Source organism: Apostichopus japonicus, chromosome 9 (genome assembly GCF_037975245.1).
Source record: "Apostichopus japonicus isolate 1M-3 chromosome 9, ASM3797524v1, whole genome shotgun sequence".
Lineage (NCBI taxonomy): Eukaryota > Metazoa > Echinodermata > Holothuroidea > Aspidochirotida > Stichopodidae > Apostichopus > Apostichopus japonicus.
Window position 1 is genome coordinate 14,146,788 of NC_092569.1, and position 26,555 is coordinate 14,173,342.

A 26,555-nucleotide genomic window follows, 5' to 3' on the forward strand; every position below is an offset into this window, starting at 1 on the left:
CTGGTTTTCTGCGTGTCTGGTTGCCTGCGTGTCTGGTTGCCTGTGTTTGGTTGCCTGCGTGTCTGGTTCTGTTTTTTGCGTATCTGGCTTTCTGCGTGTCTGATAGTCGGAATCTCTGATTCTCTGATTGTCGAAATGTCTGATTGTCTGTCTGGTTGTTTAATTGTTTGAGTTTCTGATTGTATGTGTGTCTGATTGTCTGCGTGTCTGATTGCCTGCGTGTCTAATTGTCTGCGTGTTTGATTGTCTGTGTGTCTAATTGTCTGCGTGTCTGATCGTCTGTGTGTCTAAATGTCTGCGTGACTGATTGTCTTTGTGTATAATTCTATTGGTGTGTGGGTTTCTGCGAGTCTGATTGTCGGGGTGTCTGGTTGTCTGCGTGTCTGATTGTCTGTGTGTCTAATTGTCTGCGTGTCTTCGTGTCTGTGTGTCTAATTGTCTTTGTGTCTGATTGTCTTTGTGTATAATTCTATGCGTGTGTGGTTTTCTGCGATTCTGATTGTCTGATTGTCTGGTTGCCTGCGTGTTTGGTTGTCTGCGTGTCTGATTGGCTGGTTGTCTGCGTGTTTGGTTGCCTACGTGTCTGGTTGCCTCCGCGTCTAGTTTTGTGCGAGTCCGATAGTCAGCGTATTTGGTTTTCTGCGTTGTCTGGTTGCCTGCGTGTCTGGTTGCCTGTGTTTGGTTGCCTGCGTGTCTGGTTGTCTGGTTTTTTGCGTATATGGTTTTTTGCGTATCTGGCTTTCTGCGTGTCTGATAGTCGGAATGTCTGATTGTCTGATTGTCGAAATGTCTGATTATCGGAATGTCTGAATGTATGCATGTCTGGTTGTCTGCGTGTCAAATTGTCTGCGTGTCTGATTGTCTGTGTATCTGATTCTAGGCGTGTCTGGTTTTATGCGATACTGATTGTCTGGGTGTCTGGGTGTCTGGTTGTCTGCGTGTCTGATTGTAGGAATGTTGGAATGTCTGATTTTCTGAATGTTTGCGTGACTGGTTGTCTGTCGGGTTTTCTGCGTGTCTGGTTGTCTGCGTGTCTGGTTGCCTGCGTGTCTGGTTGCCTGCGTGTCTGGTTGTCTCTGTGTCTGATTGTCTGGTTGTATGGTTTTCTGCGTTGGTTGCATGTGTGTCTGGTTGTCTGCCTGGTTACCTGCGTGTCTGGTTGTCTGCCTTGTATGCCTGTCTGATTGCGTGTTTGGTTACCTGCATGTCTGGTTTTCTGCGTGTCTGATTTTTGCGTGTCTAATTGTCGGAATGTCTGGTTGCCTGCGTGTCTGGTTGCCTGCGTGTCTGCTTGCCTGCGTGTCTGCGTGTCTGGTTTTCTGTCTGGTTGTCTGTCTGGTTGTCTAATTGTTTGAATTTCTGATTGTCTGTGTATCTGATTGTCTGCGTGTCTGATTGTCTGCGTGTCTAATTGTCTGCGTGTCTGATTGTCTGTGTGTCTAACTGTCTGCGTGTCTGATCGTCTGTGTGTCTAATTGTCTTCGTGTCTGATTGTCTTTGTGTATAATTCTATGCGTGTGTGGGTTTCTGCGAGTCTGATTGTCTGGGTGTCTGGTTGTCTGCGTGTCTGATTGTCTGTGTGTCTAATTGTCTGCGTGTCTGATCGTCTGTGTGTCTAAATGTCTTCGTGTCTGATTGTTTTTGTGTATAATTCTATGCGTGTGTGATTTTCTGCGAGTCTGATTGTCTGAGTGTCTGGTTGTCTGCGCGTCTGATTGTCGGAATGTTGGAATGTCTGATTGTCTGGTTGCCTGCGTGTTTGGTTGTCTACGTGTCTGGTTGTCTGCGAAACTCCGTCTGGTTGTCTGCGTGTCTTGTTGTCTGTCTGGTTGTCTGCGTGTATGGATGTCTGGTTGTCTGGATGCCTGGTTGCCGGCGTGTCTGATTGCCTGTGTGTCTGATTGCCTGCCTGTCTGTTTTCTTGCGTGTCTGACTGCCTGATTCTGTGCGTGTCTGATTCTGTGCGTGTCTGATTCTGTGCGTGTCTGATTGTTTCCGTGTCTGATTTTCTCCGTGTCTGATTTTCTCCGTGTCTGATTGTCTGCGTGTCTGATGCTCTGCGTGTCTGATTCTCTGCGTGTCTGATTCTCTGCGTGTCTGATTCTCTGCGTGTTGGTTTTTCTTCGTGTCGGGTTGTCTGCGTGTCTGGTTGTCTGTCCAGTAGTCTGCAAGTCTTGTTGTCTGTCTTGTTTTCTGCGTGTCTGGTTGTCTGTCTTGTTCACTGCGCGACTGGTTGCCTGCGTGTCTGTTTGCCTGCGTGTTTGATTGCCTGATTCTCTAGTGTCTAATTCTGTACGTGTCTGATTCTTTGCGTGTCTGATTGTTTGATTATCTGCGTGTCTGCTTGTGTGTGTGTCTGATTGTCTCCGAGTCTGATTGTCTCCGAGTCTGATTGTCTGCGTGTCTGATTGTCTGCATGTCTGATTGTCTTGTCTGATTGTCTTGTTGTCTTATTGTCTTGTTGTCTGATTGTCTGATTATAAGCGTGTCTCGTTGTCTGGTTGTCTGCGTGTCTGATTGTCTGCGTGTCTGATTGTCTGAACGTCTGCGTGACTAATTGTCTGTCGGGTTGTCTATTTGTCTGGTTGCGTGTGTGGTTGTCTGCATGTTTGGTCGTCTGTCTGTCCGAGTGTCCACCTGTCCGAATGTCCTATTGTTGTCTGCGTGTCTGGTTGCCTGCGTGGGTGTTTGCCTGCGTATCTGGTTATCTGCGCGTCTGGTTGTTTGCGTGTCTCGTTGCATGCGTGTCTGGTTACCTGTGAGACTGGATGCCCGTCTGGTTGTCTTCCTTGTATGCCTGTCTGGTTGTCTGACTGGTTGTCGGCTCGTCTGGTTGACAGTGCGTCTTGTTGTTGGCGAGTCTGGTTGTCGGTGCGTCTGGTTTTCGGTGAGATTGGTTGTTGGCGAGTGTGTTTGCCTGCGCGTCTGGTTGTCTGCGCGTCTGTTTGTCTGCGCGTCTGGTTTCCTAATTGCTGCCTTTCTAAGTGTCTGGTTGGCTGGTTGTCTGATTGCCTGAGTGTCTGATTCTAATGGTGTCGGGTTTTCAGCGTGTCTGCATGTCTGATTGTTTGCGCGTCTGTTTGTCTGCGCGACTGGTTTGCTGCTTGCTGATTGTTTGCGTGTCTGGTTGTCTGCGTGTCTAGTTGTCTGCGTGTCTGGTTGTCTGCGTGTCTTTTTGTTTGGTTGTCTGGTTTTCTGAGTGTCGGATTGTCCAAATGTCTGATTTTATGTATGTCTGCATGTCTGGTTGTCTGGTTGTCTGCGTGTCTGCGACTCTGGTTGTCTGTCCTGTTTTCTGGTTGTATGTTTGGTTGCCTGGTTGTCTGTCTGGTTGCATGCATGTCTGGATGCCTGCGTGTCTGGTTGCCTGCGTGTCTGGTTGCCTGTCTGGTTGTCTGCCTTGTATGCCTGTCTGGTTGTCTGACTGATTTTCGGCGCGTCTGATTGACGGTGCGTCTAGTTGTTGGCGAGTGTGGCTGTCGGTGCTGTCTGGTAATCTGTGCATCTGTTCCTCTGCGCGGCTGGTTCCCAGATTGTCTGATTGTCTGCGTGTCTGGTTGCCTGAGTGTCTGGTTGCCTGATTGTCTGATTATCTGATTCTCTTGGTGTCTGGTTGCATGATTGTCTGATTGTCTAGGTGTCGGTTTTTTTTGGCGTGTCTGATTATCTGCGTGTCTGGTTGTCACCGTGTGTGGTTGTATGTCTGGTTGCCTGCGTGTCTGTTTGTATGTCTGTCTGGTTGTCAGTCTGCGTGTCTGCGACAATGGTTGTCTGTTCCGTAGTCTGGTTGTATGTCTGGTTGTCTGCGTGTTTGGTTGTCTGCGTGTTTGGTTGTCTGCGTGTCTGGCTGTCTGCGTGTCTGGCTGTCGGCGTGTCTGGCTGTCTGCGTGTCTGGCTGTTGGCGTGTCTGACTGTCGGCGTGGTCCGGGTGGTTGTCGGTGGTGCAGGTGATGCCGGTAGTCCGGATGGCCCTGGTGGTTGTCGGATGGATTGGGTTGTCCGGGTTGTCTGGGTGGTTGCCCATGGTCTAGGGGTTGCCGGTGGTCCGGTTGGTCTGGGTGGGGTGGTTGTCGGTGGTTGCCGGTGGTCTGGGTGGTTGTCGGAGATTCGGGTGGTGGTCTGGGGGTTGCCGGTGGTCTGGGTGGTCCGGGTGGCTATGGGGTTTCGGTGGTCCGGGTGGTTGTTGGTTGTCCGGGTGGTTGTCGGTGGTACGGATCGTCGGTGTGGTCTGGGTGGTCTGGGGATTACGGGGTTCCGGCGGTCCGGGTGGTCTGGGTGGGGGTGGTTGCCGGTGGCCTGGGTGGTTGTTGGAAATTCGGGTGGTGGCCTGGGGGTTGTCGGGGGTCTGGGTGGTCCGGGTGGCTATCGGCGTCCGGGTAGTCTTGGTGGTTGGTGGTGGTCTGGGTGGTTGTCGGTGGTCCAGGTCGTCGGGGTGGTTGTCTCTGGTTCGGGGTATTTGTCGGTCCGGATGGTCTGGGTGGTTGCCGGTGGTCCTGTTGGTATGGGTGGTTGCCGGTGGTTCCAGTGGTCCGAGTGGTTGTCGGGGGTCTGGGTGGTTGGCGGGGCTCTGGGTGGTTGGCGGTGGTGCGTGGTTTTTCGGTGGTTCGGGTGGTTCGGGTGGTTGTCGGTGGTCCGGGTCGTCGTGGTGGTTGTCTCTGGTTCGGGGTATTTGTCGGTCCGGATGGTCTGGGTGGTTGCCGGTGGTCTGGGTGGTTGCCGATGGTCCTGTTGGTATGGGTGGTTGCCGGTGGTTCCAGTGGTCCGAGTTGTTGTCGGGGGTCTGGGTGGTTGGCGGGGGTCTGGGTGGTCTCGTTGTTGGTGGGCTCGGTTGTTGTTGGTGGGCTGGATGGTCCGGTTGGTTGTTGGTGGTCTGGGTGATTTCCGGTGGTCCGGGTGAGTGTGGGTGGTTCGGGGGTTTTCGATGGTCCGGGTGGTCTGGGTGTTTGTTGATGGTTGGTTGTGGGTGGTTATCGGTGTTCTGGATGCTGTGGGTGGTTTTCGATGGTCCGGGTCGTCTGGCTGCTGTCTGCGTGTCTGGTTGTCTGCGTGCCTGGTTGTCTGCGTTTTTGGTTGTGGGTGTGTCTGATTGTCTGCGTGTCTGTTTGCGTGTCTGTCTGTCTGCGTGTATGCGTGTCTGGTTGTTTGTTGCGTGTATGGCTGTCTGTCTGAGTGTCTGTCTGTCTATCTGCCTGTCTGTTTGTAGCGTATCTGGTTGTCTGTTTGTCTGGTTGTGTGTCTGGTTTTCATCATGATTGATCATGAGGGATCATGATGGATCATGAGCTATCATGATGGATCATTAAAAGTATAAATTGTTAAATTTGAATGAGGTACGTAGGAGTGTAACACCAGATGTGTTACCTATTTAGAAAGTATCAATGGAACTAACTCCTCGCCATGTCCTACGGGACGAAAAGAGGGCATGGGCAGGGCCTCGGGGGGCAGTTCCCCAGGCGCTCAACCATGATTTTGTTCATTTGCCATTCAAAATCAACCATGTGAGAATGGAACTAAGTGCACACGTGTACAATTTGGCGGTTACATGTACAGTTGTTTGAAGAAACAACATGGTAATCATTTTTAAATAGTCCCAGTTGTTAATTAGTGAATATGGTGCACTGTGTCTGTTTTTTCTCCTTGTTTAACTTTGCTTTCCAGATTTTAATATATCCATTCGCAATATCTGCATGACATATTTAAGCTAGTCATTGCTGTGAGGCGGTTTAATGTACATTGCAAAATTGGGAATTTCCGGAAGACAATACAAACTGACTAAACAAAGCAAACAACCGTGTCATTGTTGAGATCTGCATACTGAATGAAAAAAGGACGAATCATTTTATGTCTTCTTTTTCGAATGTAGACTAAAGCTTCCTATAACTTAAACAAGAATGAAGGTTTGAAGGAATGAAACAATAGCCTCAACTTTGGATTGTTTACCACTCTGGGTTTATTAAAATGTATTCCAAGAACTTCATTGGCATTATCAGATTAACAATTCCTCATCTCTCTCTTTCACTGGTCCTAAGCGGTCCTGATACATTACAACATTAACAAAATAAAATTTAAGTCAACGTTCAGTCAACTGAACCACACTACTGTTCAGAGGTATTTGCTTTTAGCGGAACAATACGTACCGAAGCTCCCTGTGTAGCTTCCAAGCGTTATCTCGTATTTTGATGCCTCGGAGCTAATTCGAAACAGGTTGTAATGAAGATATGCACTGTCATCATTGGTATTGTTGAACCAAATATCAATTTTCAGTTGATGATCTCTCTGAGCTGATATGACGTGTAATTTCTCATTTCCAAGCCAGAAACTAGAGTTAAGATCACCGAATCCATCTCTGTAGCTATCCCAAGTATCAAAAAATGAAACAGATCCACCAACCCGCTTCTGAAACAGCTGTATAAAAATAACCGCTAATTTCATAGAACTATACACAAGTTGAATTTTCTATAAGATCTACATTTTAAAATTAGGGTAACAAGAGTTGCGTCTGGAAGAGATCATATAATTGCTCAACTTAAGATGTATTTGTCCGACGATAAATACCTTCCTTGAGAAGACTTCCAAAATGATAATTAAGAAAGACCGATGATGTTACTATGATGTTATTTATCTACTTCGAGAAACGTTGTTTTTCATCCATTTCCTACATGATCGTTTAATTAGATGGTATATCTCATGTAGCCCTACAAGGTTTGAATTCATTACTCAAGTTACGAATCGTATGGTATCACTGGTGAAAAGATGACAATGGGCTTGATATTATGAGACATTTACTCATTTTAATTTTCGATTATTGAATAGGTGTATTTTTTATTTCGTATTTGCAGTTCTGCGAAAATGTGAAATGAATAGTATGCTGGTTTCCAAAAGAAAACTTACCATCCAACCATCTTTGCAATAAACTTGGAATGGTTCATGTGCCCAAGAAGGTGGACTTATCGAATAAATGCCTTCTTCGGTGGATAAACCATCATAAACATCCTGACAGTTTGTGATTACTTGACAAGTCGTACCATTTCCCCAGTAGCTCTCTTTACACTCGCAATATGAACTTTGACCTTGGTTCTGGCATGTTGCATCATTACTGCAAGAGTATTCTTCACAGTGGAGAACATCATTTTCACATGTGCAACGTCTTGTGCAGTTTAAGTTAACATGCAATGATCCGTTCTGTGCAGAAATGTTCAAGAATACGAGCATGAACGTTAACTGTGCTAAAGCAAGACTCATTCAACTGTTAATATTAAATAATACATAAGTGGAAAATGTGTTTTCATATTAATGGTCTTTTGCAATGTAAACGGTGAGAAAATAGAATGGTAATCCTCTCATACCTCCTAAATAACTAAATACCGGAAAATTAATCATTCTACCCCACCTGAAGAAATCATCAGTGATATCCAAATCTGACTAATAACAACTACTCACCTTCAAGGTACGTTTCAAAAGAACTTCGTCTTCTTATAGCTATATCGTAAAAGGTTAAAGGAAGGGGATTTCTTCAACGCAGTATATAAAGCCACAAGCTCAACAAAAAATGTTTAAAAAATTTAATTTCTTTACACTGTCTATAACACATTTTCGCAGTTAAGAAATGCGGAACATGCGAAAATGCAAACATGCGAGTTATTTGAAAATACCTAAATGACTCCTGTGGGCGAGTGGTAACACCCGCATTCATTCAACGGTATGCATGCTCCATCTTTGATTAGGAATCCATCTGGACAGACGCACGTAAAACCTGGTTCATCATCACAGCTCTTAAAACATCCATGGAGTCCTTCTGGATCATAGCACGTAGTTTGGCATGAACAGTTCATCCATATCATGTTGTTTGGGCAGGATTCTGAAGTATAATGAGATTTTCGGCAGTCGCAACAATTGCTATTAAGCATTGATTCAACAACGTGACGGTTTTTTATCAAATGCTCACCTGGCAAAATGTTTAAAACCTTACAAATTCCAAATAGAGATAAAGTTTTTTAGAAGAAGTCCCTATAAAGCTGTTAGAATTATTTTTAGTATCAATATAGTGCCTTGTAATTTCATCATTTTGAGTTGGATTTTCAGGGTGTTTCTAACATGTGTGAGTTTAATTAAACCGAGAGTAATGCAGAATATTACAAAGAATACGTGTCGTGAGCAGAAATTTGATTCGCTTTTGGAGATATTCTGATAATGAAATGAAAATAACCTATTTAATATTTCAAAAAGCTACTGTAAATGTTAAGTTTTGTGATTATATATAGAATTTTACCGTTTACACATTATTTTATAAATATAAATAAGAAACGTTAGACGGCCCGGCGGTAGGCAATTCACATATGTCTTTCTATTCTTACACATGTATCTCCAATTGTGAACTGAAGGAATTTTACGCTGAATGGTGTACGGCTTTAAATCACCTGTTGTAGGCATCCGTGTTGTTGATAACCCAATTGTACTTGTAGTTGTTGTTTTCGTTGACGTGTCAACGGTTGACGCAAATAATCGCATTTCATCCGTAGACGGCATCCATGTTGAGTTTATTCCTTCCAATTCTATTTCCAGTTCAATTATCTCACCTGTCAAAGGAAATGATGGCTGTCAGTTGTAGTTCAATAAACTGTCTTTTGACTCTCTGAAGCATTTATATTGAAAACACACTACTTGATTTACCTCAATAAACAGTAATAATTATTTATTTTGTAAAGCGTAAAATCCACAAAAGTGCTCTCAAACGCTATGTAACAGAAAGAAATAAAAAAAATAAATGACACAAATATGTAGTCAAAATGCAGAATAAAGTACCATATAAATGAGTATGAAAAATAAAAAGCATGCACGTTTGAGTTTGTTGGAGTATTGCACATGAAAAGAATTTAATACACAGTTTAAATATTGCAGTAATGCTGTCTAAAAAGGAAGGTTTTCAGCTTTGACTTGAATGTCGTAAGACTAGAAACAGTTCTGAGTTCAGCTGGCAGCTCATTCCAGAGGCGTGGCCCAGCCACGCAAAACGCTTTGTTCCCATAGCTGTTTGTCTTGGTGATCTGCACCTCCAGACGACTATGACCAGCAGAACGTAGGGCTCTTGTTGGCTGATAAGAACGGATGAGATCTTGCAGGTATGGAGGTGCCATGTTGTTCTGGCACTTGAACACAAGAAGAAGGACTTTGAACCTAATCCGCTGAGACACTGGCAGCCAATGAAGATCATGCAATACTGGGGTAATATGACTAGATGTTCTCGTTAGTGTAACAATCCTTGCAGCTAGGTTTTGGAGCCTTTGCAGTCGTTTTATTTGTTTAACTGGCAGTCCACAGAAAAGTGCATTGCAGTAATCCAGTTTACATGTTATGAAAGCATGGATTAACTGCTCTGTGGCTTCTCTGGTGAGGTATTTTCGTATTCTTCCATGTTGTAGAGATGGTACTGAGCAGACCGACACACAGATGTCATATGGTCTTCCATAGAGGCATGTTTGTCCATTATGACACCGATGCTCTTTGCCACATCACTAGGCTCCACCTGATGGTCACCAATCATGATGCTTGGTCACTCTATCTTTCTGGCCAGATGCTTTGATGATATTAGAAGCACCTCAGTCTTTGAGTCATTCATTTTCAGGCATTTATGTGACATCCATTGCCGAACTGTGGTTATGCACTTCTCTAGACGATGCACAGTGATACTAAAAAACCTACACAATCTGATAGATTAATCGAAATCAACTGACATTATATTTTTAATCTATTTATTCAGTGTTATTTTCATATCTAGAAAACAACATTTACTTCTCTCATCTGTAACAATATGTACAGTGTCAGTTGTTGTTCAATCGATTTTAATACATGCTAACTCTTTAAACTATCTAAACTAAGATAAACATACCTAAACTTTGTTAACTTTGAAAAAGTGTATACAGACTAATGAACTAAAACTATCATTTGTTAGTTGCTTAGACGAACATTCCAAAACTATCACCTTGTGAAGAAGCATGCAAACTAAAGTTTAAGACGAAACAACTGTATTTGTAAATTAAATTGGATATAATTTCATCTAATAAACATTAAAGCACTAGTCAAGACATAGCGAGAATGGAGCTCCATGAACCTACCACGTTACATGTTGAGACAATCCATGTTTTTGAAATTCATTTTTGTTGATGGTTGTAATTTTATCGGTTAACCGAAGCAATTTTGTTTCACCTGTCGAGTTCATGGTTGTAATAAGTACTTTACTCGGTGTTGCTAACTTTTTCATTGAATATATTGCTTGAATGACAAAATATCACATTTGTTGATTTGTTCTAAAAGAACACTAAGCTTTAAGTGGTCACATCATAATTTATTTTAGTCCCGTAATAAGGCAAAACTAGACACAGGATTGAACGTTACCAAACGTATGTAAAATATTTACCTCACAATGAAAATAACAACGTTCTTAATTTTTTAATTAGTCCCAGCAGCTTTGGACCAACTACTTATTGACGTTTACTTTGAAAATAAGAATATCATTCTGGATTATGAGTATCAATCTGTTTTCTGACGGAGTCAAATACTGAGTAAAATACATCATATGTTATCACGTTACCTGATGTAGGCATCACTGTTGCTGACAACAAATTATTGGATCGTGTCGTCATTTCATCAGATGACGGTAACATTCGCATCCCATCTGTTGAGTACAATGTAGTTGTTGATCGGTCACTTGTATCTGTATTTGTAACAACGAAGATGAGGGGTCACTCAGTAACACTAACGTTATGTATTTTTATTCTCTGATGTATTTATATTCAAAACACATAACTTGATTTGTCTCAATAAACCCTATGCAATCTGATAGAATAATCGAAATCAACTGACATTATTGTTTTAATCTATTTATTAAGTAATATTTTCATATCCAGAAAACGACTTTTACTTCTCTCGTCTGTTAACGAAATGTTCAGTGTCAGGTGTTGTTGAATCGATTACAATACATTTTTGCTCCTTAAGCTATCTAAACTAAGATAAATCTATATAAACTCTGTTAACTTTGAAAAAGTGTATACAGACTAATGAACTAAAACTGTCATTTGTTAGTTGCTTAGACGACATTGAAAATGTATCGGCTATAATTGTATATAATACACATTAAAGCACTAGTCAAGACATAGCGTGAACAGAGCCCCAAGAAACAATCACGTTATCTGTTGAGAACATCAATTAAAATTCGTTTTGGTTAATGGTTGTCATTTTATTGGTTAACCGAAGCAAAGTTGTTTAATCTCTTGAGTGCATGGTTGTAATATAATATTTTACTTTGTGTTGTTGCTAGCTTTTTCATTGAATATATTGCTTGAATGATAACATATCACATGTGTTTTTTTCAATCATAATCTCTCTGAATGAATCCTACACAATCTGATAGAAGAATCAAAGTTAACTGACATTATTTTTCTAAGCTATTTAATCAGTAATATTTTCATATCCAGTAACCAGTAAGGCATCACCTTGTGAAGAAGCATGCAAACTAAAGTTTCAGACGAAACAAATGTATTTGTAAATTAAATTGGATATGATTTCATATAATAAACATTAAAGCACTAGTCAAAACATAGCAAGAATAGAGCTCCATTAACCTACCACGTTACATGTTGAGACTATCCATGTTTTTGAAATTCATTTTTGTTGATGGTTGTCATTTTATCGGTTAACCGAAGCAATTTTTTCATCTGTCGAGTGCAGGTTTGTAATTAGTACTTTACTCGGTGTTGCTGCTAACTTTTTCATTGAGTATATTGCTTGAATGATAAAATATCACATTTGTTGAATTCTTCTAATAATAACACTAAGCTTTAAGTGGTCACATCATATGTTGGTCCCGTAATAAGGCAAAACTATAGACACATAATTGAATGTTAGCAAATGTTAGCAAATGTATGTGAAATATTTACCACACAACGTTCTTAAGTTTTTAATTATTCCCAGCAGCTTTGGACCAACTTCTTATTGACATTCACTTTGAAAATAAGAATATCATTCTGGTTTATGAATATCAATCTGTTTTCTGACGGAGTCAAATACTGAGTAAAATACATCAAATGTTATCACGTTACCTGTTGTAGACATCACTGTTGTTGACAACAAATTATTGGATCGTGTTGTAAATTCATCAGTTGACGGTAATATTCGCATCCAATCTGTTGAGTACACTGTATTTGTTGATCGGTCACTTGTATCTGTATTTGTAACAACGAAGATGGGGGGGGGGGGGGGGGGGTCACTCAGTAGAACTAACGTTCTGTATTTTTATTCTCTGATGTATTTAGATGGAAAACACATTACTTGATTATTGGGCCCCATTGAAATATGCGCGTGGCAGGGTTTCTAATAGGCCTAAAGTAAATAACGTTTGAAAGATTGATGCTTTTATACCGCATTATTTTATATATATATATATATATATATATATATATATATATATATATATATATATATATATATATATATATATATATATATATATATATATATTTACCTGGATTGTACATTACATAGACATTACGTGTGTAAAAACGCAACATAAGATGGACAGTTACTTTAGCCGGACAATATTTTGTCCTCCTTAACTTCCGACCCTCGGTTCTGATCAGGGCGGCACTTTCTGAGCAAAGGAATAGTACTGGATAATAGGTAAAGGACCCCTCTTTAACGCATCTTTTTCGGGGCAGGATCTTTGATTTCCCTGTATGTTTTTTTATACATACAAAACAGGGTACTGTAAAAGCATTATATCATGCGTAGTAAAAAAAAGAACATTAAAGGAACTTCCCTATTTGTTATGATTTCACTAATAAACACAATGCATATCTGTATTGCATTTGTGGTTTTAAAATTCTCTTCATTAACCTAAAAAGATTTGTTGGTAAACTTAGGGATTGCTTCCCGAGTTTCGAATATACAAGAGATATACTAAAAATCTTGTTTCAAAATGAATTAAAAATTATTTACTCTTGACACACTAGATCGCATGCGCAAAGATACGCAAGCCGGCGCGCCAAGACGTATGCCCGCCAGTGATATGTGTTATTTCTATGGTTGGGTACGGTTCGTGTATTATATCGAGCGCGACGTTTGATCGTGATCTTCTTTGCAAAAAAATGGTGAGTGAAGTATATTATTATGGTAATATTTTTGTAACGACTGTGGCTTATTTCACTTTCTTTATGACCGCAGAGTAGAAGGATGTCTAACGATAGTCTAGGCCGTTGACTTATAGTTATACGTAGGCTAACCTAGTAACAAGTTAGGCATAGCCTAACGTTAGGCCTTAAGAAGTGCTAGCCTAGGCTAAGTTAGATTTAGCTGTTAAGGATTTAAGAAGGGCTAGCCTAATTTGCAGAATACCTGTCAACTCAACCAACACCACAGTCCACGATGTAGCTGGCTACACCGTCATACATTGCCATTATATGTACAGATAAAAGGCTAAACGGTCATGCCAAAACGGTGCCATCTTTGTTGAAGTTGTTGGATTGCTTTGAGGCGTTGTTACACTACTTCCTGACGAAAATATTTTTAAAATATACGATGAGGTACTGTACAGTATATGGATGCAAATGAATACATTAACCGCCTCCAGCAGAACTATTATTAAATTGCAAGGAAGGATTTTAGCGATTGGATATAATATCAATTGTCTAAATGGTTCATACATTTATATCTGTTTACCGAACCTCAATGGTCATCTACAAGTATTATTAATTGTGAGGTAAACCAGTCTTTCTTACATTGAAGCTAATTGGGCACCCAATATAAATATACTTGAAGGGTCCTGTTTTTTCGAAGCGAATAGTATATTATTTAAATTGCTGATATTTACACTGGTGTACGTCCACATCTTTTAAATTGATTGACTGATGCCAAATGTTCATTCAGCAGTTACAACAAACCAGATTGGCTCAAGTAGACCACAGGTAGCCAAATATTGTAATAAGGCAACAGACTCTAACTGTAGGTTAAAATTTATCTCTCCTTTTCTTACCTGGCATCAAAAACAGGGTAAGGGCTTGGCTCTAAATTTTCTGAGTTCCATTCCAGCCTTTTGTACCCCTTAAACTTTTAAAATGCTGAGTCCATCTTAAATTTTAAGGGGTCTAGGCCTAGGTATTTTTTAGGCTAGAATCACTGAATCACTAGTGTTTTTTTGTCTCAAGTGGGTTATTACTTGGGACTTGGTTGTTGCTTGCACTCGGCTCGAACTAGGCCTCTCGGATCAAGCGGACTCGACTACAGCTCTGCTACATTTCTAGGAACTTAGGAAGCTATTTCAGATACCTCTATGTGAAATGCTTTAAAAAAACTTGTTGTGCAAAGTAGTGCAAGTCAAGTAGGTAAATTCCTTCCTCCCTTTCTTTTTAAAATGCAGAGACCAAAGAGACACCAGTCCTCACCATTTCAAGATGCAGTGCAACACTGCCGATCTGGCCAAGACAGAGATGGATTTGCTGTTAAATTTATTGATAATAACATAGGTGAGTTGCTGTAACAATATTTATAAAAAGAAGAGTATTTGAATTTAATTAAATTGATTAGGTAATGTTTATTGACACATGAACAGTGTCTTTTAAGTAATTAAACAGTATATATCTTGTTCTCCGATTTAGTCACTTTTTATGACAAGCAGGCAATATAGTATAGTGGGCCTATATACCACCCACAGCCTGCAGGGGGTTGCAGTGTTCACCATTTATAATGAGGATTATTCAGCAATCATTGAGTCAGGTTTAATAAAGGTGCATCGCAATGTAGGTAGATCTATTGATGTTAATTCTTCCTGTTTTATTTCATAAGGTTATTGTTGGGTGGCTCCTATCTGTATGGGAAAACAGAAGGGTGGCCTGGGAGGGGTGGAAGTGGGCCTACCTTCTGTATGTTGGGGAAGGGGGTGTCCGTGATGTTGGGGAATGAGTCAGGCTAGTGTAGGTGCTGCCTAGCCCCCATGTATGGCATGTTCAGTTTCTACCTGTGTAGGCCATATTGAAGTCAATTATTACTATGAGTGAGCTAGTAAAGGGCTAAATAAGTAAGTTGCTTTTTTCCAGACTGCTGGAGGCACTGTTTTCACAGGGATGTAAGTCTTCCGTATTTTTACGGAAATCCGTTTTTTTTTTAAAATTCCAGTAAAGTTTCCACAAAATTTTACGAATATCAAAGACACAACGCGGCAAAAATGCCTGGCCCGATGCAGCAAGCTAACTTCAATTTTCACTCATTGATCAACCAAAATACCATTTCCTGTTACACATCGCATTGCACTGTACAACATTGTGCCATGTGAACATCGTTGCGTACGTGCGAACTTCAAATCGCCATAGCTCATTTCTGTCGTTGAAAAACCTTGCCTAATTCACATCTTCTTAACTGCTGGTGCTCGACATAAGTTTTGGAATTAACGCTTGTGATGTTTGTGAGCGGCGGAATCTACGAGATACGCATATGATAGTGACCCCTTCAGTTTTTACCTCACCCCAGCCACATATGGCTGATTCAAATAGCTACTCCTTCTACAGTGATTGCCAGTGGTAAATCATTATAACACTTAGTCGCAATGGTCACCAAGTGAAGGGGCATCCGGGGTGTTCAGGAAGTTGAGGTCAAAAGTCGTCTAGAGGTCATTTCCGGTTGACTGGTCGTTTATCCGGTTGACTGTCACAGTCTTACTCTGGTTTTGGGTAGTATTTAAGGGCTGGAATTATGGGGAAGTGGTCAGTGGCCATGGCCTTCATATTGTGGTCTTATTTCACAGTGTAATTTGACCTTATTTATACCCTACTTGTCCTAGCAGTTTTACAGTGAACAGGTAGTTTATTTATTCATTTAACCTTTCTTTCCAAGGTTCTGGAGTCTTCACTACAAAACCTTTTCCATGTGGGTCATTTCTGCTGGAATATTCAGGGGAACATGTCTCCCGAGAAGAAGGAGAAAGGCGGGAGGATTCCTACCCTGATAGCTATGGCAGTTTTCTTTTCTTTTATGGCAAGCACAAATGGTAAGTTCAACAAAGTAATTATATACATACAGTATATGAGTGTGTGTGTATGTACATACATTGAGTATGTCTTGTCCAGGAATAATAATGGTAACATGGATTGATCATTTGGTAGACAACTGAATAGAGAACAACCTGTTACTAGCTCTGCAAAATAAATATTAATACAGTTTGGGTTGGCACAATATTTTACAATTTTGCAACATCGTTTGTAAAATTAAGCTTTATCTTGCAGTACATTTGATGTGACTCTATTAGGTCATTCTGGTGAATTCAATGCCTCCACTGGAGCCAGTAGGAATGGCAGTGAGTCATGTTTTGGCCCTAATGGATCTGACAACCGTGCAATATGCTTTTGGTACAGAGTTTTTGCATAATAATGGGTAGGCAGTGCTAAAAGTGAATTTCAAACTGGGATAAGTTCTAGGATTGGTGAGTACTGTAGGTTGCCCATATAGTGCATTGATAAACTCTACTGTATTTGTGGATAGATAGGGCCTGCAGTAATCTCTGCCTGTCATAAGAGGTGACTAAAAGGGGACTGGTACTGTCTTACATTACATGTACCTTTGTGTACCTTTTAAAGTCTTGTGTGTCAAAGATGGTGACAAGTCAAAGTCAGGTCACTTGGGCAGCCATTATCTTGGATTGTAAATTTAAAACACAAAAACTTGATTCATATCTTAATATGCAGTTATAATTTTGGTGACTGATATATATACTGCACCTTTGGAGATCTCTGTGTTTAAATAATCATGTAATGTCAGGTTTGCACACCCTCTTGAAAACTTAATGTATAAAGTTAAGAGCTGGTATGTTGACATCATAAAGTGAAAACTGTGAAAAAGTGCAAAATAGTATTCATTATGATGTTCAAGGGGGGGGGGGGGGGAACGTATGCACAATACTGTATACTCTCTAATAAACGCCCAGGGGCATTGCATTTTCAATTTTAAGAAAGGGGACGTTTATTTGAGGGCAATTTTCTGAAAAAAATCAGTATTGGACTAGATACCGGTATTATCCCAAGTTAGAGCCTTTCTGGGCCAACAGCTATAGGGCCGACTTTGAGTCAAACCATGAAATATATCACTTGCAACTCGCACTTTGCAACACATGCTATCCCATATATTTCAATTGCCATGTCAACACTGGTATCACAACAGTATTACAAACTGTGCAACCACTATTCCCAGTTGTACAACATGTGGATACACTGCAGTTCTGCCCAGGCTGTCATTTCGGCCCCTTGTTTTGACTCTGTACGCAGCCCGATATTGCAAAAGTTGTTTCCAAAATGCCACAGATGTGCCGTACAGTATGTCAATTGATGGGGCTCAATGTGTTTGGACTGTGGAGATTTATGTGAAGTTCTCTGCAATGCCAATGTCAAGGAATCAAGTACTGTACAGACTGTCCTTAACGGATTATGCAGCCAACCGATTCTGCCATTATCAGCCAAACCCTAAACCTACTGCCACATTGTTAAAACTATTTTACATCCAAGGATGTTTAAAATCAGCTCATTAATCTCACATATATGTGTTGCAGTGTACAGTAGTGTAATATAGCCACTAGTACTACTGTACTTACAGTACTAGGTTTTGCTGTCCACCTAATATTGATTGTTGAAAAAGGACAGTATAATTATACAGTACATTATACTAGATCTTATAAATCACAACAGTGGCTGTCATTCACAGTATCTATGTTTATTGTTAGGTGAAGACATAATATGATATTATTCTATTTATATTGTTTGTACAGTGTGTGTGTGTGTGTGTTGTAGGCGGGAGTAAACAATTTATGTTTTTGGTCACTTAGTGACGACCCGAAGTGATAATGGAAATGTCAGGATTTTCACACCCTCTTAAAAACTTTCAGGCATTTAGGAAGTTTAGAACAGATCTATGTTTACATCATAAAATGCAAACTGCTAAAAAAAATCTACTTGTGTTACCATATACTATTTCCTAGAAAGGGGAGCCAGCTACAGTAGGCACAGGGGCAACATGATATTCATTATGATGTTTATGAGGAAGGACATATGCCCAATATGTTTGTATAGATGTTTGTCCAATGAACCTATTCCATTGATCCATTTTAAAATCAGCACATTAATATCACATATGTTGCAGTGTAGTGTAATGTTGCCACTAGTACTACTATACTTACAGTACTACAGTAGGTTTTGCTGTCCACCTAATGTTGATTTTTGAAAAAGGACAGTATAATTATACACTTATTATAATTATACTAGATCTTTCACAACAGTGGCTGTCATTCACAGTATCTATGTTTATTGTTAGGTGAAGACAAGATATGATATTATTCTATTTATATTGTTTGTACAGTGTGTGTGTGTTTGTGTTGTAGGTGGGAGTAAACAATTTATGTTTTTGGTCACATAGTGACGACCCGAAGTGATAATGGAAATGTCAGGATTTTCACACCCTCTTAAAAACTTTCAGGCATTTAGGAAGTTTAGAACAGGTATGTTGACATCATAAAATGCAAACTGCTAAAAAAAAATCTAGTTGTGTTACCATATACTATTTCCTGGAAAGGGGAGCCAGCTAGGCACAGGGGCAACATGATATTCATTATGATGTTTATGAGGAAGGACATATGCCCAATATGTTTGTAAGATGTTTGTCCAATGAACCTATTCCATTGATCCATTTTTAAAATCAGCACATTAATATCACATATGTTGCAGTGTAGTGTAATGTTGCCACTAGTACTACTGTACTTACAGTACTACAGTAGGTTTTGCTGTCCACCTAATGTTGATTGTTGAAAAAGGACAGTATTATTATACACTTACTATAATTATACTAGATCTTTCACAACAGTGGCCGTCATTCACAGTATCTATGTTTATTGTTAGGTGAAGACATGATATGATATTATTTCCTTTAAATTACATTTCTATGTATGTTGTTTGTACAGTGTGTATGTGTGGTGTGTGTGTTGTAGGTGGGAGTAAACAATTTATGTTTTTGGTCACTTAGTGTCATTAGTGACAACCCAAAGTGATAATGATGTAATATGTCAGGGTTTCCACACCCTCTTAAAAACCTTCAGGCATTTGAGAGGTTTAGAGCAGGTATGTTGACATCATAAAATGCAAACTGCGGAAAAAACTCTAGTTGTGATACCATATACTATTTCCTGGAAAGGGGAGCCAGCTAGGCACAGGGGCAACATGACATTCATTATGATGTTTATGAGAAAGGACGTATGCACAATATGTTTGTATAGATGTTTGTCCAATGAAGCTATTCCATTGATCCATTTTTAAAATCAGCACATTAATATCACATATGTTGCAGTGTAGTGTAACGTTGCCACTAGTACTACTGTACTTACAGTACTACAGTAGGTTTTGCTGTCCACCTAATGTTGATTGTTGAAAAAGGACAGTATAATTATACACTTACTATAATTATACTAGATCTTTCACAACAGTGGCTGTCATTCACAGTATATATCTATGTTTATTGAAGACATGATATGATATTATTTCCTTTAAATTACATTTCTATGTATATATTGTTTGTACAGTGTGTATGCGTGGTATGTGTGTGTTGTAGGTTGGAGTAAACAATTTATGTTTTTGGTCTCTTAGTGAAGACCCGAAGTGATAATGATGTAATGTCAGAATTTTCACACCCTCATAAAAACTTTCAGGCTTTTGGGAAGTTTAGAGCAGGTATGTTGACCTTATAAAATGCAAACTGCGAAAAAAATCTAGTTGTTATGTCCCATATACTATTTCCTGGAAAGGGGAGCCACCTAGGCACAGGGGCACCATCATCATTATGTTTATGAGGAAGGACATATGCCCAATATGTTTGTATAGATGTTTGTCCAATGAACCACTTTTGTTGATGCATTTTTAAAATCAGCACATTAATCTCACATACTGTATGTTGCAGTGTAGTGTAATATTGCCACTATAGTACTACTTACAAGTACTAGGTTTAGCTGTCCACCTAATGTTGATTGTTGAAAAAGGACAGTTTATATAATTATACAGTATTATAATTATACTAGATCTTTTCACAACAGTGGCTGTTATTCATGTATGTTTATTGTTAGGTGAAGACATGATATGATATTATTTTCTTTATAAATGTCTATGTATTGTTTGTACAATGTGTACATACTGTACATGTGTGGTGTGTGTTTGTGTTGTAGGTGGGAGTAAACAATTTATGTTTTAGGTCACTTAGTGACAACACAAAGTGATAGTGATGTAATTTAAGGATCTTCACACCCTCTTAAAAACTTTCAGGCATTTGGGAAGTTTAGAGCAGGTATGTTGACTTCATAAAATGCAAACTGCAAAAAAACTCTAGAACTGTGATACCATATACTATTTCCTGGAAAGGGGAGCCAGCTAGGCACAGGGGCAACATGACATTCATTATGATGTTTATGAGAAAGGACGTATGCACAATATGTTTGTATAGATGTTTGTCCAATGAAGCTATTCCATTGATGCATTTATAAAATCAGCACATTAATATAACATATGTTGCAGTGTAGTGTAATGTTGTCACTAGTACTAGTAACAGTACTAGGATTTGCTGTCCACCTAATGTTGATTGTTGAAAAAGGACAGTATAATTATACAGTACTATATTTATACTAGATCTTTCAAAACAGTGGCTGTCATTCACAGTATATATGTTTATTGTTAGGTGAAGACATGATATGATATTATTTCCTTTAAATTACATTTCTATGTACAGTATATATTGTTTGTACAGTGTGTATGTTTGGTGTGTGTGTGTTGAAGGTGGAAGTAAACAATTGCATTTTGTGGTCACTTGGTAACAACCCGTAGTGAAAATGATGTAATGTCAGAATTTTCACACCCTCTTAAAAACTTTTGGGAAGTTTAGAGCAGGTATGTTGACTTCATAAAATGCAAACTGCGAAAAAAAATCTAGTTGTGATACCATATACTATTTCCTGGAAAGGGGAGCCAGCTAGGCACAGGGGCAACATGATATTCATTATGATGTTTACAGTATGAGGAAGGACGTATGCACAATATGTATGTATAGATGTTTGTCAAATGAACCTATTCCATTGATGCATTTTTAAAATCAGCACATTAATATCACATGTATATGTTGCAGTGTAGTGTAATATTGTCACTAGTATTAGTAACAGTACTAGGATTTGCTGTCCACCTAATGTTGATTGTTGAGAAAGGACAGTATAATTATACTATTATTATACTAGATCTTGTCACAACAATGGCTGTCATTCACAGTATCTTTGTTTATTGTTAGGTGATGACATGATATGATATTATTTCCTTATACATTCATATATATTGTTTGTACAGTGTGTATGTGTGGCATGTGTGTGTGTATGGGACACAGTTCTCTCTTTGTGATTACCATGCATACTGTCAATTTTCCCTACTTGGAAAGTGGATAATGTCAGAGCTAAATACTAAAAACAAAATCACAATAACACAGGACCGGAAATGTAGTGGGGATGTTATTTTTAAGAATGTAACGACCGTGTTACATCCCGGGTACATTGACAATACTCTCAGGCTTTGCGGGGTGACATTTTAACACACGTCCCTGCTTAAATCAATGCAAAGTCCCCACATAGCCTGGCAACAGTTTCATGAACATTCCCCGGCTAACTTGATACTAACTCGAGGAACATTCCCACTACATTTTTGTCAAGTGACCTGATATCCCCAGGTATGGGGGTTGGGGGGCATGGGTACAATTGACATTAATTGACAAAGTGCATTACAGGTATTGTGTTTGCAGCAAGAAATTGCAAAAGTCCATCATATTCCTAATGTTGATGACCTCGACCTAATCTTAGAACAAATGTAACAAGGAAATATCATGCAATTTTTATGGACTAGCTTGCCACAAGATCATATCTCATATTTAAATGTTCAGTAGTACTAGCTGGATTGTTATAGCTCTACTGTATTTCTTCATATCTTTGCAGCATTGATGCAACATTCTCAACGAATTTTGGGAGAATGGTAAATGACGCAGAGCCAAAGAAGGCCAATTGTGTAATGCGCCCAATTTTTGTCGATGGAACAATAAGACTCTGCTTGTTTTCAAATAAACTTCTAAATGAAAATGAGGAGCTGCGATATGACTATGGTTTGCGGGACCTACCTTGGCGCAAGAAGATGGCCTATGTGTCAACCACATCTGACAAACAGCACATGGGCAAGTCAACGCCTGAAGCTCCTAAGGCAAAGCACAATGAAAGTGGGCAATGGGGTCCTCTGGAAGGAGAAACAGCTGGACTTGAAAGCAGGTCATCCGTGCAAGAGAAAGAAGGTCAAGGTTCGACCATAGTGGACACATCTGACAAACAAAGCACAGGCAAGTCTGCAACACGAGAAGCTCCAACAGCCATTGCTACTCTGGATTTAAACCAAAAACGAAACATTGAAGCTAACTTCAGCGACGTTGAAAGTGGGTGTTTGGGTCCTCTGGAAGGAGAAACAGCTGGACTTGAAAGCAGGTCATCCGAGCAAGAGAAAAAAGGTCAAAGTTCGACCATAGCGGACACATCTGACAAACAAAGCACAGGCAAGTCTGCAACACGAGAAGCTCCAACAGCCATTGCTACTCTGGATTTAAACCAAAAACAAAACATTGAAGCTAACTTCAGCGACGTTGAAAGTGGGTGTTGGGGTCCTCTGGAAGGAGAAACAGCTGGACTTGAAAGCAGGTCATCCGTGCAAGAGAAAGAAGGTCATGGGTTGACCATAGCGGACACATCTGACAAACAAAGCACAGGCAAGTCTGCAACACGAGAAGCTCCAACAGCCATTGCTACTCTGGATTTAAACCAAAAACCAAACATTGAAGCTAACTTCAGGGACGTTGAAAGTGGGTGTTGGGGTCCTTCAGAGAGAGAAACAGGTGGACTTGAAAGCAGGTCATCCGTGCAAGAGAAAGAAGGTCAAGGTTCGACCATAGTGGACACATCTGACAAACAAAGCACAGGCAAGTCTGCAACACGAGAAGCTCCAACAGCCATTGCTACTCTGGATTTAAACCAAAGACAAAACATTGAAGCTAACTTCAGCGACGTTGAAAGTGGGTGTTGGGGTCCTCTGGAAGGAGAAACAGCTGGACTTGAAAGCAGGTCATCCGAGCAAGAGAAAGAAGGTCAAGGTTCGACCATAGTGGACACATCTGACAAACAAAGCACAGGCAAGTCTGCAACACGAGAAGCTCCAACAGCCATTGCTACTCTGGATTTAAACCAAAAACAAAACATTGAAGCTAACTTCAGCGACGTTGAAAGTGGGTGTTGGGGTCCTTCAGAGAGAGAAACAGCTGGACTTGAAAGCAGGTCATCCGAGCAAGAGAGAAAAAGTCATTGGTCGTCCATAGTTGACACATCTGACAAACAAAGCAAGTCCTCAACAAGAGCAGCATGTCCATCACTTGTAGCAGATTATGGAAGCACAGACGATGAGAGTGTTTCTGATGGTGGAATTACTGAGGCCCCCTTTCTGTGCTACCACCAGAAAGAGCTCTCTGATTCTGGTTCAGAATGTTGGGACTCTGATAGTGACGTGCGAGATCCAGATTATCGATACACTGGCAATCAATCAGAAAGTGATTCAGATGAGAGTATAGTTATTCCAGTTTTTCATTTTCATCCTTACTGCGGTAAGGCTAAAGACTGTAAATCTGCAGAAGCTGATACACCATCCACGAGTGAAGCCGATGAGCCCACCTGTAGTAGGACAGCTGATCATCCTTCCAATGTAACAGGACCTTCCTCTAGTTTGATGCATGAAAGTCGCAAGTACAGTGCACCTAAGAGACGGTGCCCGTTCTGTGATAAATATCAAACAAAGCTGTCAAGACATATCCGTGTTAAACACAAAGATCAGGCAAAAGTAACTGAAGCATTAGATGCACCGAAACCAGACCGCTTAGCTATGTTCAATGGATTCAAGAAAGATGGCATCCTTAAAGCCAATAAGGAGGAAGCAAAGAAAGTGAACCCAGTTTACCAGAAAGAAAGAGCTTTCCGGACTGGGAGTGGAAAGATTGTAATGTGTCCAAACTGCAGTGGATTTTTCAGTCGAAGGTTCATTGGTAGGCACACCAAAATCTGTTGTAAAGAGTCAGGCCAGGAAAAGGCCTTTGTCCCCATAAGCCTGCTTGAACAACTAGACAGCAAAGATGAAAGCTTCATTCTTGACATTCTTGCAAAACTGAGAGATGATGAGGTTGGCCTGATGTGCCGAAATGATTCAGTAATTACGACAGTGGGTAAGAGACTTTGGCAACAGAACAAACTCAAAGCAGACAAGAAGACAGAAGTGCGAAAAAGTGTTATGACTTCTATGAGACGTTTGTCGAGTCTCTACCTGCTCTTTCTCAAGCAGAGGGAAGAACTAGGTCCCATACAGCAGATTGATAAAAATGCTGCAGACATGATTCTTAGATCCAACTTCAATCACTTAGAGAGTGCCATAGCAGTCTACAGCACAAAGGGGGATAGGGATAGTACTGATGATTTGAAGCATGGCTTAAAAGCTGCCTTATATTACTTGATAAAGAAGGCAGGCAAGATCCTAAAGGGAACATATCTTATCAATGACCAAGATGCAAGAGCAGATGCCGTAGACAAGTTCATGCATGTGTTTGAGATGAATCACAACTTCATATTTGGGGATGCCAGCTATGCCATGCAGAAAAACAGAAATGAAAAACTGAGAAGGCCAGAGACTTTGCCACTTGAGGAAGACGTAGCAGCTGTTCGGCAGTATGCTATTGAAAGAATGGCATCAATTGTTGAGGCACCTTTCTTGGTTTTCGACAGCCATGCATACATTGAATTGAGAGATCTTCTGGTGTGTAGGCTTACTCTTTTTAACGCCAGAAGGGGAGGGGAACCTTGCCGGTTGCGCCTAAAAGAATGGAGTGATGCTGACAACAATGTATGGATAAACCAAAAAGATGTAGAAAAACTTGACAAGCTTGACAAAGCAGTAGCAAACAACCTGAAAGTTGCCTACCAAACAGGCAAGGGAAATAAGCATCTAGTGCCAATCCTGCTCCCATCCGATACTATCGAACCGATGAGAAAGATTGCACTTAAAGAGAACAGAGCAACGGCTGGCATCAGCAATGGCAATCCGTACGTTTTTGCAAGCACGCAGAATTCTATCAGTCATGTGTCAGGCTGGCATGCTGTTAATGCAGTCTGCACGAAGCTGAATGTTCAGAGAATAGATCTTCTGACAGCAACCAAAAACCGTCATCGTGTCAGCACCATGTATGCCGCATTAGAGATACCAGAAAATGAAAGGAGGTTCTTCTACAGTCATATGGGGCACTCTAAGGAAACAAACCAAGACATATATCAGGCACCACTGGCTCTGATGGAGATCATCAAAGTTGGAAGAACTCTACACCAGATTGATGGTGAGTGAACATTTACATATTAGAATTAATCTTTAGCAGTTTTGAAGCATGAAGTTTCTATGTAAATGGAACTGTCACTTTTTCATATGAACAAAGTCTATGACAAAATGGAATTACCATATTTAATGCAGGGTAAAATGGAATTCAAGATTTTTTAATATAGAAAAACCCTTTTTTTGAAACTGAAAATCAGTGCCCCTATGACAGCCAGCCAGCACCATGCACAAAGTTGTCCAGGGATCATAAAAAAGGCAAGGCCTTTCATATTATTTTCTACAGGTGGTGCAGATCTGCCTGACACAACGACAGACAACACCTGTGAAGCTAGTCAAAGTCGACCATCTACTGGTAAGTAGAAGGGCCACCATTTATTACCTTCTCAAGCTGAAAGAGGGTGATAATTTTGGCCTGTAGTATTCCCCACCTGTCAGAAGAGGTGAATAATGGGGAGGCCTAGGAGCACTTATTCTTCATTTGGATATAAGAGGAAACAAGGGAATTTGCCGAATTTGGCGGTGGGACAGAATAATTGAGGTGGAAAGAAGATTATTATTCCTGGACCACGTTGTTTGTCAACAATAACACTAACAGAGCAAAAAAAAAAGGCTTAACAAGAGAACCGTCTTACTCCGGCCAAGTCGTCAAAATATGAATTTATCTGACAGCTTTCCCATATGCAACGACATGACTGTCTATATAGGCCCACTTAGTATAAGTGGGCCTCCTTCTCCCTCCTTATCACACCCCTGACTGTGAGCATTATGCAACTCATCACACAAAACACTACTTCTTTTGTTATTTTGGTCACGTGTGTATACAGCAATATATTTGACCCATTCCCCAGCTCGGTCCCTGGACTCTAGATGGTCCTTCGCTCAGTTAATCCTTTACGTTTGACCCCTAGCTCTTTTGAATAGTCCTGGCTATGCCACTGGCTATTCTGTGTTGCTGTTGGACATATATCACCTCTCCCCGGTTGTTGCTTCCCACCCAGTTTCTAATTGGGGGCATGTAAAACAACTTTGGGGGGCACGCTTCGGAGACTGACCATATGTCGA

The 26,555-nt window shown here is 40.5% G+C and overlaps 4 protein-coding genes across 4 annotated transcripts in view; 3 read left to right on the top strand and 1 right to left on the bottom strand.

Annotated features, from left to right (window-relative positions):
- The window catches only part of LOC139974480 (receptor-interacting serine/threonine-protein kinase 1-like), a 240,480-nt gene that overhangs the window by 67,315 nt on the left and 146,610 nt on the right, over window positions 1-26,555 (top strand). The window lies entirely within an intron of this gene.
- The window catches only part of LOC139974477 (uncharacterized), a 128,676-nt gene that overhangs the window by 58,522 nt on the left and 43,599 nt on the right, over window positions 1-26,555 (top strand). The gene's annotated exons all lie outside the window — the stretch shown is intronic.
- The window catches only part of LOC139974479 (uncharacterized), a 28,134-nt gene continuing 8,458 nt past the window's right edge, over window positions 6,880-26,555 (bottom strand). The window contains exons 2-6 of the mRNA XM_071981661.1: window positions 12,096-12,191; window positions 10,589-10,711; window positions 8,418-8,576; window positions 7,653-7,858; window positions 6,880-7,182 (exon numbers count right to left, since the gene is read on the bottom strand). Coding sequence (XP_071837762.1) covers window positions 7,653-7,858; window positions 8,418-8,576; window positions 10,589-10,711; window positions 12,096-12,191 — 584 coding nt within the window. The 3' untranslated portion in view covers window positions 6,880-7,182. The remainder of the gene's footprint in view (window positions 7,183-7,652; window positions 7,859-8,417; window positions 8,577-10,588; window positions 10,712-12,095; window positions 12,192-26,555) is intronic.
- LOC139974088 (uncharacterized) lies at window positions 14,276-26,290 on the top strand. Its single transcript, XM_071981009.1, has 4 exons — window positions 14,276-14,513; window positions 15,877-16,030; window positions 22,031-25,497; window positions 25,777-26,290. The coding sequence occupies exons 1-4, from the start codon at window positions 14,402-14,404 to the stop codon at window positions 25,851-25,853; spliced, it is 3,810 nt and encodes a 1,269-aa protein (XP_071837110.1). The 5' UTR covers window positions 14,276-14,401; the 3' UTR covers window positions 25,854-26,290.